The following is a 14,132-nucleotide window of genomic DNA, read 5'->3' on the forward strand; positions in this document are numbered from 1 at the left end:
GCATGCAACACCATGTCTGGCCTTTTTTATTTGTTTTTTGTATTTTCAGTTAGAGATGGGGTTTTACCATGTTGACCAGGCTGGTCTTGAACTCCTGACCTTGAGTGATCTACCCCCCTCAGCCTCCCAAAGTGCTGGGATTACAGGTGTGAGCCATGGCACCTGGCCTGAGAATCATTTTTCTTAATTACTTGATTCCATGCTTGTATTGTCCACTTGACTGTGAGTGTCTTAAGATCAGGAAGCATTTCTCACACATCTCATCCCTGGGTCAAGCAGTGTTTAGCAGTCATTCAATCAATCAACAAATATTTATGGAATGCCTACTATGTGTCAGGTACTGTTCTAGACACTGGGGTTCAGCAGTTTAAAAGCACACACACACACACACACACACACACACACACACACCTCCCTGCCCTCATAGACTTCACCTTCTGAGGCTACACAGTAAACCGTCAATGATTATTTATTGAAACCTGACCAGTTGTACAGAAAAAAAAAAATGGCATTATCATGACTCTCTTAATAATACTGTGGAAATGCCTATTTTTCCCTTTCTAATCACAGTTTTTCCCACTTGTATGCTTCTTCCTCTCATATCCCATCCCAACGCCCAACAGGCAAATCCACAGACCTGGCAGTATGCCAGGCTTTTGGGTCTTACAAAATATTTACTGATTGATTTATAAAATGTTTGGTGTACATGACATGTTAGTAAGAAACAACAAATCCAAGAGCTGAAGCATGAGAGTTAATATAATAAAGCAATTTGGGAGGTAAGCAATCTCAGTGTTTTTATACAGATAAGAACATCTTAACTCATGGTTTTCAAACTAGCCGTAGTTACCTCTAAGTGTACCTCGCCTCGTCTCCCATCCTATGTCATGCCCTCCATCTGTGTAGTGTTTATGGCAGTTCTCAGCTGCCTTGTATGATGACTCTGAACTCCCCATGGACCTACACAGGCTGCAGTCACAGCCCTGGCATGGAGCCCCTGTTTGGATGGTCCTGCGTGTAATTCTGAGAAACTGGTAGGAAGCCCAGTGAGGCCGTGTGATGTTGTGGAAAGGCAGGGAACAAAAGCAGAGGCAAACCTGACCACCACAGATCCAGGGAGCCATTTCTCATGAAGCATCCCAGGCCACTCCCTCTCTAACCTAGGAGAGAACAGAACATATACCCTCATTTTTGGAATAATTTTCTGAATGTTTCTCAGCAAATAAAAATGTGAGAAATCACAGACAGCAATCTGGAATAGCTGAAATTACCATACTTTCAAGACTTTCAGTATTTATTCTCGAGGTTGGCAAATGTTTTTAAAAGGCTCTTCCTTTTGAAGATCAAAGCCATGAGACAACCTGTGTTAATTTTACAGAAGGAAAGATTATATGGGGGAGCAGCATTTATTAATGGAATTCTAGGAAGGCTAGTTTCAATAGTCCGGACTCAAATATTTCTTCTCTGTTAACATCATAACCAAATTTGAGGTTCACTGTTAGTGATTTCAAGAGTCAGTGATATCAAGCAGTGACACTGTCTCAGAATAACACTGTCTTCCTATTGCTACCCAAACTCTGTGATAAACAGGATCACAGAGTTAACATTTACAAAATATACTTTAAAAATGGAGACCAAGTCCACTAACTTTATTTTTATGAGTCAATTCTAATTAAGTAAATTCGGATTACTAGAAAGCTTTGGGTATAAATGTGACCTTTTGGTTTGCTATACATTGACTCTTAAAAGATGACATTTATTTCCCTGGAGCAGTTTACTAACTGTCACTCTTGTAATTCAAAAGAATTAATATTTCTCAAAAGGTGTGTGACTCCCTGCAGAGGCATGACCTCCTGTGAAGCAGACCCTTTCTTTTTTTTTTTTTTTTTGAGACGGAGTCTCGCTCTGCCGCCCAGGCTGGAGTGCAGTGGCGGGTCTCAGCTCACTGCAAGCTCCGCCTCCTGGGTTTACGCCATTCTCCTGCCTCAGCCTCCCAAGCAGCTGGGACTACAGGCGCCCGCCATGTCGCCCGGCTAGTTTTTTGTATTTTTTAGTAGAGACGGGGTTTCACCATGTTAGCCAGGATGGTCTCGATCTCCTGACCTCGTGATCCGCCCGTCTCGGCCTCCCAAAGTGCTGGGATTACAGGCTTGAGCCACCGCGCCCGGCCGACCCTTTCAAATTGGCTAATATAAAGTCAAGATAAATAGAAATCAGTCTCTGTTGCTGTTTACATTGGTTTAAGTTATTGCTCCCTCATTTTGTGTAATAAAATAACACACTACTACATTATGGAAAACCCACACATAAATCTAAAAGACAAATATTCTTATTAACACCATTTGTATCCTAGAAATAAATTAGTTTCCTTTAAAAATCTTTTCAATTATTCACAAAATCCATCCTTATTTTCTGAATGAACAAGGCTGAATTTTAGAAGTGCAATGAAAAGTTCTTGAGGTTCCCCTGCAGTGTAGATAGTCCTTCTTAGTGGATTCCAAGGCGCAGCTTCTTGTCCTGGTGCTGCTCTTCCTTCTGTGGGACGGGTCTCAACACACCGTCTAGCATTGAGAATAACACTAGGTCAGGACAGCTTCATTTCAAACCCATGGGCACTTGTTTCAGCCTTACAGGTTGTAAGGGCAAAACAATGTTTAAGTTAAAGGAACTTTCACTTTATTTTATCTTCAAATTCTCAATCTAGAATCGAATCTAGATAACTTACTCTCAGGCAATACAGAATCTGGCTTTTAAAAATTGGATTCACATGGGCCAGGTGCAATGGCTCACGTCTATAATGCCAACACTTTTGGAGGCTGAGGAGGAGGATAACTAGAGCCTAGGAGTTCAAGACCAACTTGGGCAGCATAGGGAGAACTCATCTCTACAGAAAATTTTTTTTTAGAAAAACAGGTGTTGTGGCCAGGCGTGGTGGCTCACGCCTTTAATCCCAGCACTTTGGGAGGCCAAGGCAGGCGGATCATGAAGTCAGGAGATCGAGACCATCCTGGCAAAATACGGTGAAACCCCGTCTCTACTAAAAATACAAAAAAATTAGCTGGCGTCGTGGTGGGTGCCTGTAGTCCCAGCTACTCGGGAGGCTGAGGCAGGAGAATGGTGTGAACCCGGGAGGCGGAGTTTGCAGTGAGCTGAGATGGCGCCACTGCACTCCAGCCTGGGTGACAGAGTGAGACTCCGTCTCAAAAAAAAACAAAAAAACAAAAACTAACAAAAAAACAACAGGTGTTGTGGCACACACCTGTAATCCCAGCTACTCAGGAGGCTGAGGTGGGAGGATTGTTTGAGCCCAGAGAGGCCGAGTCTGCAGTGAGCCATGACTGTGCCACTGCACTCCAGCCTGGGTGACACAGTGAGACCTTGTCTCAAAAAACAAACAAACAAACAAAAGAATTCACTCAATAGTACACGGCAAGTAATTCATAAAACTTTTTGTTTTATGTTTTTGGTGGGGGGAAGTCCTATTACTAGACTGGAGGAAACAAAATGTACCTCCTAAGGGAGAAGGGGACAATGTGTGGGACAGGGAGAATCTGGGGACTGGAAGGAAGACGGACTTATCTGACCGGGCAGGCTGGGAAAAGAGTATGGCTTCAACCTCTTCCTGGCTTTTGTTTTTAATAGCTTTATTTGTACAATAAATGATACATGTTTAAAGTATACAACAAACAACATATTTGAAGTGTATAGTTTGATGAATTCTTTTAATTTACTTTTTAATTTGTAATATTTGTAGAGATGGGGGTCTCAGTTTGTTACCCAAGCTGGTCTTGAACTCTTGGCCTCAAGCAATCCTCCCACCTCCGCCTTCCAAAATGATGGGATCACAGGAAAGAGCCATTTTGCTTAGTCCAGTTTCATGATTTCTAACATAAGTACACATTCATGAAACTATCTCCACAGTCAAGACAATGAACACATCTACCACCTGCAAAAGCTTCCTTCTGCCCTTTCTTCCTATCTTTTGAGGGATTTCCTGCCCCGAGCCTGTGTGTTCTGCCCTGCTGTTTCCTTGTCCTAAGGACAGCTGGGCCAGGGCTCAGACTTGCCTTCCAGAGGTAGATCTGGAAAGCCACCCCCTCTCTTTCTCTTTCTCATCATATTATGTAATATTTGAAACAGTCTCTCTCTATATATGTAAAATGTATTATGTAATATATAATAATATATACGTAATACAGATGGGAGTTCTAAAGCCTAACAATAAAATGAATACTCATGAACTTACTGCCCCAAAAGAGTTAAATTTTGTTTAAAACTGAATAAAACTACATGATGTGTGTGTGGGGGGGAGATGGAAAAAAAAACAAAACATACTGCCGGATCCAACAACTAGAACATTACCAATTCCCATGCACTCCCTCTCTTGTCCCATCCCCTTTCACCCCACTCAGAGGCAACTCCTATCTTGATTTTTGTGTTTATCAATTGATTGCTTCTTAACAATAACTTTACTGTATATACGATATATTAAAGTTTATTTTATTTAATTAATTAATTTATTTATATTTATTTATTTTGAGACAGGGTCTGTCTCTGTCACTCTGTTACCCAGGCTGGAGTACAGTGGCGCAATCTCAACTCACTGCAGCCTCAACCTCCCGGGCTCAGGTGATCCTCCTCTGTTAGCCTCTGGGGTAGCTGGGACTACAGGCCACCATGCCCAACTAATTTTTTGTATCTTTTGTAGAGATGGAGTTTTGCTGTGATGCCCAGGCTGGTCTTGAACTCCTGGGTTCAAGCAATTGGCCCACTTCAGCCTCCCATCATGCTGGGATGATAAGTGTGAGCACCATGCCTGGCCTACCACATTTAACCAATATATGGTATGTCTTTTTGAACTTTATACAGAAATGGTATCATAAGTCTGTAGTTTGCTTTTTAAAATTCAACATTTATATTTCTAAGATTCATCCATGTTGAAGAATGTAGCTCTAGTTCATTTGTTTGTTTTCATTGCTATATAGTAGTCCATTGTGGTAATACACAATTTTTTTTTTTTTGAGACGGAGTCTCGCTCTGTCCCCCAGGCTGGAGTGCAGTGGCGCGATCTCGGCTCACTGCAAGCTCCGCCTCCTGGGTTCACGCCATTCTCCTGCCTCAGCCTCCTAGCTGGGACAACAGGCACCCGCCACTGTGCCCGGCTAATTTTTTGTATTTTTAGTAGAGATGGGGTTTCACCCTGGTCTCGATCTCCTGACCTTGTGATCCGCCCACTTCGGCCTCCCAAAGTGCTGGGATTACAGGCGTGAGCCACCGCGCCCAGCCACACCATAATATTTTTATCTAATCACCCAAAACAAACATTTGTGTTATTTCCAGTTTTTGCTTTTAAGAACAATATGGCAACAAATTTTTTGTCTCTCTGACTCTTATACAATATGCAAGAGTTTCTCTAGGGCATATATTTATTAAAAATGCTATTTCAGGCCAAGCGTGGTGGCTCATCCCTGTAATCCCAGCACTTTGGGAGGCCAAGGCGGGCAGATCACCTGAGGCCCAGAGTTCGAGACCAGCCTAGCCAACATGGTGAAACCTCATCTCTACTAAAAAAACAAAATTAGGTGGGCGTGGTGGCGCACACCTGTAATCCCAGCTACTTGGGAGGCTAAGGCAGGAGAATCACTTGAACCTGGGAGGTGGAGGTTGCAGTGAACTGGGATCACGCTGCAGGACTCCAGCCTGGGCGACAGAGTGAGACTTCGTCACAAAAAAAAAAAAAAAAACGCTACTTCAATGCAATCTTAATTTGCATTTATCTGACTACTACTAAGTTTAATCATCTTTTCGTGTGTTGATTGGGTGAACTAAGTTCAGTTCACTCACCTTGCAGCAGACCCAGACCTGCTCTTAGATCCCAGCTTATATGGACATTTGTCCTCAGGATAGCTCTGGCTATTGTTGGCTTACCATTGCTCCTCAGATTCTAGCAAAATGTCTTCTTATCTCTATTTTGTTCCTAGGAGAATATTTCCCTTATTTTCTTGAAAGCCCCATGACTATTTAAAAAGAATGCTTGTTATGGGTTACCTGGGTTCCATCTGTACGAAGTGGAAGGGCACTTGAGAGTTGTCAGTCACACTGCCTGCCTTCCTTCTCTGTTTGTCCCTGCTACTGGCACTGAGAAAAGCATCCAGCAGCAAGTCCCCCCTCTGGAGTTAGACAGACTGATTTACCCAAAGGTCAAGCCCTAGTCTAACAATAAAGCTGGTATTGTAACTTTCATCTGTTGATTCTAGTGTCTATTTCTCAAATGAATAAAAAATTGGAAAGGAATTACACACTGTATGATTCCATTTATATGAAATGGCCAGAATAGACTAATCCATAAAAACTGAAAGAGTGGTTGCCTAGGGCTAGGGGGAGGGGAGAATGAGGAGTAACTGCAAATGGGCAGGAGACTTCTTTCTCAGATAATGAAAGTGTTCTGAAATAATGTTGTAGTGATGCCTGTACAACTCTGTGAATCAGTAGCTATAAATAAATTTATGATAGATGTAATTCATCTATCATAAAGCAAATTTATGATAGATGAATTACATATCAGTAAAACTATTATATAATTAAAAAGGAAGTAGGGATATTGTTTATTGAGATAAAACACTTGTTCAAAAATGCATAAACATAAACTTAACCGTTCAGTTGAACTGCCACAAAGCGAACATATGTAACCATCATCTGGGTCAATAAATAAAACATTGCCAGCAAACCAGAAGCCTTCCTTTTGTCCCCTCCTTCCAATCTTGGGGCTTTAACCACAGCATGTCTTCCTTTTCCTTAGTGATCTAGGAATAATAAATCCTAGACACAAGCCCTTTGTTGATTATAAGTGGCAAATATCTTCTCATATTCCATGGCTTGCCTTTGCACTCTTTTAGTGATATCTTTTTTTTCTTTTTAAGGCAAGGTCTCACTCTGTTGCCAAGGTTGGAGTACAGTGGTTACAAGCATGGATCACTGCAGCCTCAACCTCTTCATGCTCAAGAGATCCTTCCACCTCAGCCTCCTGAGTAGCTGGGACCACAGGCATGTGCCACCACAATTGGCTAATTTTTGTATTTTTTGTAGAGAGAGGGTTTTGCCATGTTGCCCAGCCTGTCTCAAACTCCTGGGCTCAAGCAATTCATCCGCCTCAGCCTTCCAAAGTGCTGGGATTACAGGCGTGAGCCACTGCACCTGGCCTAGTGATATATTTTAATGAACAGATGTTCTTCATTGTAACATAGATAAATTAATCTTTTTATGATTCATGCTTTTTGTATCCTTTCCCTAACATAGGAAATTATTCATTGGCCCCTTCAAACACTGTCATTGAGTATACATTGTTTAATCAGATGTATAGATAGACAGATAGATAGATAGATAGGGCCTTTTTTGCTGATAAATTTTTAAAAAGAAACATGCAGTGGATACGTACTTTTTTCCAAATTGCAAACAATACATTTTCTATTTGAATCAAATAAAGCTAATTCAGAACACTGAAAATCAATATATTCACAGATAAATTATTCTAAGGCCTTTATATTTCTTGATTTTTCAAGGTTAAAAAATTGTTATTATCAAGAAAACTTACAGCAAACTTTCATTTACTTCAAATCCAAATAATTTGATAATATAGTTACTGTTTTATTTTTATTTTTATTTTTAGAGATAGAGTTTTCCCTGTCGCCTAGGCTGGAGTACAGTGGTGCCATCTCGGCTCACTGCAACCTCCACCTCCTGGATTCAAGTGATTCTCCTGCCTTAAACTTCCAAGTAGCTGGGATTACAGGCATGTGCCATGATGCCTGGCTATTTTTTGTATTTTAAGTAGGGACGAGGTTTCACCATGTTGGCCAAGCTGGTCTCAAACTCCTGACTTCAAGTGATCCCCCTGCCTTGGCTTCCCAAAATGCTGGGATTATAGGCGTGAGCCACCATGCCTGGCCTATAGTTACTATTTTAAAATAACATTATATAGCATTCATGTCTAAAATTATGTGCCTAAGGAATTGTAAGACTTCTCAAAGATTACATTACATTCAAAATATCTGTAGTAGTATACGAATAATAAAGCTTTAAAGACTAGTAATTCATTATGGTAGCTGTGATGATTCTTCATCAGATTATTCAAGTAACCAGAACATTTCCAATCTGGGCAAATGTGGCTTTACTCTAGAAGAATGTATATATCCTCATCATTTGGTCCCGATCCATCTGTACTAATTATGCATATTTTTCCTTTCTCACTTCCCAGTAAGCTTTTGTTTTTTTTATAGAAGAGCATTGTTGTTTACTGTTTCATATGCATTTAATTTATAAAGTCAGTTTGTGCATAATTATTTGTATTAACCATTAACCTGTAGATTCTATACGAGTAATTATTAATCGGCACTTTCCATAGCACCTAGCATATGGTAGACACACAAATGTTTATGAACAAATTGAATGGCAAAAATCTAACCTTCAAAAATAATATGCTCCATCTATTAACACAACAATTTTCATCACCTGATCATTAAAATTGACTGTATATCCTTTCTCCTCAGCAACAAAGTTCACCTCAATACATAAATACTTACTTTCTCTCCTTTCAGGCTCATTTTGTTCAAGACCATAAGCTCCTGATGGATTCAGCTGCCACTGTAAGAGTGCACAAACATCTTACTTCCTTGTTTAAAAAGGATTTAATACATAGCATTCTCACATATTGATTTTAAACATCAAAACAACTTCTTAAAAGTGGAAGAAAAATGGCTGGGCATGAGTGGGTCACACCTGTAATCCCAGCACTTTGGGAGGCCAAGGTAGGTGGATTACCTGAGATGAGGAGCTCGAGACCAACCTGGCCAACATGGTGAAACTCTGTCTCTAATCAAAATACAAAAATTAGCCAGGCATGGTGGCACGTGCCTGTAGTCTCAGCTACTCAGGAGGCTGAGGTAAGAGAATTGCTTGAACCCGGAAGGCGGAGGTTGCAGTAATCTGAGATGGTGCCACTGCACTTCAGCCTGGGTGACAGAGCAAGCCTCCATCTCAAAAAAAAAAATTGAAAAAAATAGAAGAAAAAGGAGTTAGCATGCTCAAATTAACAAAGCCCTAATAATACCACACTGAATGATCCTGAATGATATAACTTCTGGGATCCAAATCAATACTCTTAGAGAAGTTGAAGATTCTTTACATTCATTTTAATTGGAAGTAAGTGGAGGACCAGAGGATTAGAGTGACTTGTCTCAGGTTACACACTAACTACAGGCGGCAATAGAATTAGAACCCGTGCCCAGTACTATGGAATTAACACCACATTGTATTCAACTCCAGGTCCCAGATAATCTTAAAATAGCTAGAAAAGGCCTAGGTATTAAAGAATGAAAATATGACCAAGATAGGCCAGGCGTGGTGGCTCACGCCTGTAATCCTAGCACTTTGGGAGGCCAAGGCAGGCGGATCATAAGGTCAGGAGATCAAGACCATCCTGGCTAACATGGTGAAACCCCATCTCTACTAAAAATATAAAAGATTAGCTGGGCGTGGTGGCGGGCAGTTGTAGTCCCAGCTACTTGGGATGCTGAGGCAGGAGAATGGCAAGAACCCAGGGGGTGGAGCTTGCAGTGAGCTGAGATCACACCACTGTACTCCAGCCTGGAAGGCAGAGTGAGACTCCGTCTCACAAAAAAAAAAAAAAAAAAAGAAGGTAAAAAGAAAATATGACCAGGATTACCTTGCCTTTTAATGTTGTTATATCATAAACTATTACTTGCATCATATCATATCATTTTATATCATATCATTTATCTCCTCTGATTACCATATTTCATCTCATTCAGGAATAAATAGGGAAGCCTGAAAATTCTCAGATATTACATAGAATATTGGAGCAGCAGAAAAGAAAAATGGAGAGTAATTGGTATCTTATAGCACAACCCTTCTTTTCTCAGCTGGCTAGAATCTCTATCAGAATCACTAACGACTTAACCAAAAGGCCCTACTAGGGCACCAGTTAATCTGATGAGTGAACTGATGCTTATGTGTGACACACAAATATGGATTACCTGGGAGCCTCTTCCATAAGCATCAGTTCACTCAACAGATTAACTAGTTAACATCATGAGCCTTGATGGGGGATGAGATACAGTACAAACATTTTACCATGTATTAAAAGTCCTTGGAAAGGGAGGACATCCAGAACTGGTTGGTCACTTATAGAAATGGGAGGTTTAGGCTAGTACCAAGAAAGAGAGAAGACTTAGAAAGGGTAGGAAGCCACATGAGAAATTACCAAAAAACATTTAAAGTGAGGCATTTTTTGAAAGACATCAAACCACTAAAACCTATTAATTTGGGCAGACAAAGTAAAAACAAGTAACCCTGAATTCATGTTTAAGGACATTCATAAAAAGGCTTCTTATAACTGTAAAAACTTAGAAACAATCCAGGTGTCCAACAACATGGGAATGGTTAAATAAGTTAGACCTATGGGTTGGAATATTGTGTTAAATTATTTAAAATATTTTTTAAAGAACTTATAGTGACACAGAAAATACAGCAACATGTTAATTGTGGTATCTATGAGTTGTGGGATAATACACATTCTTTTTTATTTTCCTAGTCTTCTACAATGAGCATATATTACTTTCATAATAAAAATAAGTAATATAACCTAATAGAGAAAAATCCACACATACTAAAGAGAAAACAAAGAATTGAGTACGTAGACATGGATATAGATTGATAAAAATCTATTCTTGAAAACAGTGTTGCCTAGTCCTAGCCTGGTTTGCGACAACACCACAGAATAGAACTACTTATCTCAAGGTCTACGGTAACATATAAAAAAGGAAAGCAAAAATCTTTCAAAGTTAATTTCAATTTACTTTAATCTTAAAAACAAATACCAAATTTATTGACACATACTATTTTTGACAATCTAAAAGGAAGAATATAATCATTACTGAAATTCTGATTTAGAACAAATTCTAGTTCATGTTAATTACTGGCATTTACAAAACTAGGTATCTAGCTAACCATCTACATAATATTTGCAGCCAAGTCAGATGAGAAGGATGAGAAGATGTACAGTTTGTCTTCACTAGAGGTAGAACAGAGAACAACCATGAACAGCCTTTGGAACATGTGCCTGAGTGAGGGTACTCCCAGGAGGGTCTGGCTCAACTGGGTGCTTCCTTTCCCATCTCTGCCTTTGAATATCCTCTTAGTCTTCCTGCCTCCTTCGCTTCTCTTGCCCTATCTTAAGTTCTTCTGATCTCTTCATTCTCTTTACAATTGAAAAGCTATTAAAAGCTACCAGTAAGCAAGATATTTCAGAATTCTCCATAACCCATCACTCATAGTCCTGAAGAACTAGGTCACTTAATCTTTATGAGGAGAACTTGAAAAATCTATTTCTTCATACTCTTCAGGAAGAATGAAGAGACAGAAAACAAAAACACAGAAGTAGAGATTTCTCTGACTAATTGCATATAAGCTTTTATTGAGTTTTACAAAAAAGGTCTTTCCCATCTCTGCCTTCTTTCAGTGCCATGTCAACACCCCTCTCTATTTAAAATGTGATAAACTTTAAATAAAACAATTAGAAAAAAATGACAATATTACAAATGGTAAAAACTTATGATACTTCATATACACATGACAGACACTGGATAGTATGTTTCTATATTTAAAATTATATACATATACAATTATATATTATATGTCCAAGTTAATCATATATATGTATGTTCTAGGTACCCTAGACTCAAACCGATGTATATGGCAGGAATGTAAAGCTGAAATTTATAAACAGTTCTTTTACATCCTTTTTCTTCCACTGCAATTCTAGTAGTTAAATGTTACATTAACTCATTCATTGGCCAGGATTAAATCATTGGATGCCACAGAAGCAATGTACAATTCTGGACAGGATCCTTTTGCTGTATAAAAGCAGTCCCCAACCTTTGTGGCACCAGGGACCAGGTACTGGTTTCATGGAAGTTTTTCCACAGACCAGATCGTGAGGAGTGGGGGATCATCAGGGTTTAGATTCTCATAAGGAGCGCACAACCTAGATCCCTCACATGGGCAGTTCACAATAGGGTTCACACTCCTATGAGAATCTAATGCTGCTGCTGATCTGACAGGAGGCAGAGCTTAAGCAGTAAGGTGAGCAATGGGGAGCGACTGTAAATACAGAAGAAGCTTCCGAACTGGAACCCAGGGGTTGGGGAACCCTGCTATACAAGACATTTCTTGGGCAGCTGATGAACCTTGACTGGAATCTGTGGTTAGTGGCAGTAATGTATCCATGTTTATTTCCTGCTTTTTATGGTTGTATTGTAGTTAGGTGGTTATTTCTCATTTGAGGAAATAAAGGGTGAGCTGGTATCATGTCAACAACTTCTGGGAAAAAAATTCTTTGTAGTGTTTTTGTAACTTTTCTGTATGCTTAAGGTTTTTTCCAAATAAAAAGTTTTTTTGAAAACCAAAATAGACTGAGAACAGTGGCTCATGCTTGTAATCCCAGCACTTTGGGAGGCTGAGGCAGGCAGATCGCTTGAGCCCAGGAGACAGAGATTGCCAAGATGGAGCCACTGCACTCCAGCCTGGGTGAGATAGTGAGACCTTGTCTCAAAACAAAAATCAAAAGAAAAAAAAAAAAAACCCGCAGAAACCAAAACCCAAATAGTGAAGAGGTATAAAGAGTTAAAAGTTATTGAGTTTTCCATGAACTACCTCAGTACATTTTCGGAAATATCAAATAAATTCTTTTTTTCTCGGGCCAGTCGTGGTGGCTCATGCCTGTAATCCCAGCACTTTGGGAGGCCGAGGCCGGTGTATCGCCTGAGGTCAGGAGTTCAAGAGTAGCCTGGCCAACATGGTGAAACTCTGTCTCTATTAAAAATACAAAAAATTAGCTGGGCATGGTGGCCTACGTCTGTAATCCCAGATACTGGGGAGTGGAGGGGGGGCGGGAGTAGCAAGGCAGGAGAATCGCTGGAACCCGGGAGGCTGAGGTTGCAGTGAGCCGAGATCACGCCATTGCACTCCAGCCTGGGCAATGAGTGAAACTCCACCTCAAAATAAATACATGAATAAAAAAACAAACAAATAAATAAATATTCTTTTTTTCTGATTTTTCTCATGAGAAATGTGTGTGTGTTTGTGTGTGTGTGTGTGTGTGTGTGTGCACCTCCCTTTGTTTGGGGGGTGGGGGTGACCTTTAAACTACTGCAGAGGATCCCAACCCCCTGGCAGCAACCAGTACTGGTCCGTGGCCTGTTAGGAACTGGGCCGCACTGCAGCAGGTGAGTGCAGGCTAGCAAGCATTACTGCCTGAGCTCCACCTCCTGTCAGATGAGCAGTGGAATTAGATTCTCATAGGAGCAGAACCCTATTGTGAACTGCGCACCTGAAGGATCAAGGCTGCGTGCTCCTTATAGAATCTATTGCCTGATGATCTGAGGTGGAATAGTTTCATCCCAAAACCATCACCCCATCTGTCTTCCACAAAACCGGTCACTCGTGCCGAAAAGGGTGGGGACCGCTGAAGTATTTTCACCTCTATCCACCACTCCAAGCCAGAAATGAGAGGGAAGAGAGATCAGATACTTTTCTTTTATCAGCCACCAGATGGCACCAAAAGATCTACTGGCTCAATTCTCTGCAAAGATGTAAATGCGTAAGGCAGGAATCCATAGCTGAACAGTTGCAGTTAGGTAAAGGTTTGCACATATAAATAAACTCAATAATAATAATTTGTTGAAACTCGGCCGGGCACGGTGGCTTACACCTGTAATCCCCACACTTTGGAAGACTGAGGCGGGCGGATCACCTGGGCTCAGGAGTTTGAGACCAGTCTGCACAACATGGCGAAACTCCGGCTCTACTAAAAATACAAAAATTAGCCGGGTATGGTGGCGGGCGCCTGTAATCCCAGCTACTCGGGAAGCTGAGGCAGGAGAATCACTTGAACCCCGGAGGCGGAAGTTGCGGTGAGCCGAGATCGAGCCACTGGCACTCCAGCCTAGGCGACAGAGAGAGACTCTCTCTCAAATAATAATAATAAATAATAATTCGTTGAAACTCTTTAAAAGGGTGGGAAGCAGTAACTTACAATATTGCAAAAGGGTACCTAA

General features: G+C 40.6%; 1 protein-coding gene across 3 annotated transcripts in view; it reads right to left on the bottom strand.

Moving 5' to 3' along the window:
• Positions 1 to 450: 450 nt before the first annotated feature.
• The window catches only part of CDADC1 (cytidine and dCMP deaminase domain containing 1), a 50,416-nt gene continuing 36,734 nt past the window's right edge, over positions 451 to 14,132 (bottom strand). For all 3 annotated transcript variants that reach the window (XM_033176884.1, XM_033176886.1, XM_033176885.1), the window contains 3 exons: positions 8,580 to 8,640; positions 2,174 to 2,561; positions 451 to 1,871 (listed from right to left, as the gene is read on the bottom strand). In XM_033176884.1, the coding sequence (XP_033032775.1) occupies positions 2,488 to 2,561; positions 8,580 to 8,640 (135 nt within the window). In that variant the 3' untranslated portion in view covers positions 451 to 1,871; positions 2,174 to 2,487. The remainder of the gene's footprint in view (positions 1,872 to 2,173; positions 2,562 to 8,579; positions 8,641 to 14,132) is intronic.

Source organism: Trachypithecus francoisi, unplaced genomic scaffold, assembly GCF_009764315.1.
Source record: "Trachypithecus francoisi isolate TF-2019V2 unplaced genomic scaffold, Tfra_2.0 Lachesis_group18, whole genome shotgun sequence".
Taxonomy (NCBI): Eukaryota; Metazoa; Chordata; class Mammalia; order Primates; family Cercopithecidae; genus Trachypithecus; species Trachypithecus francoisi.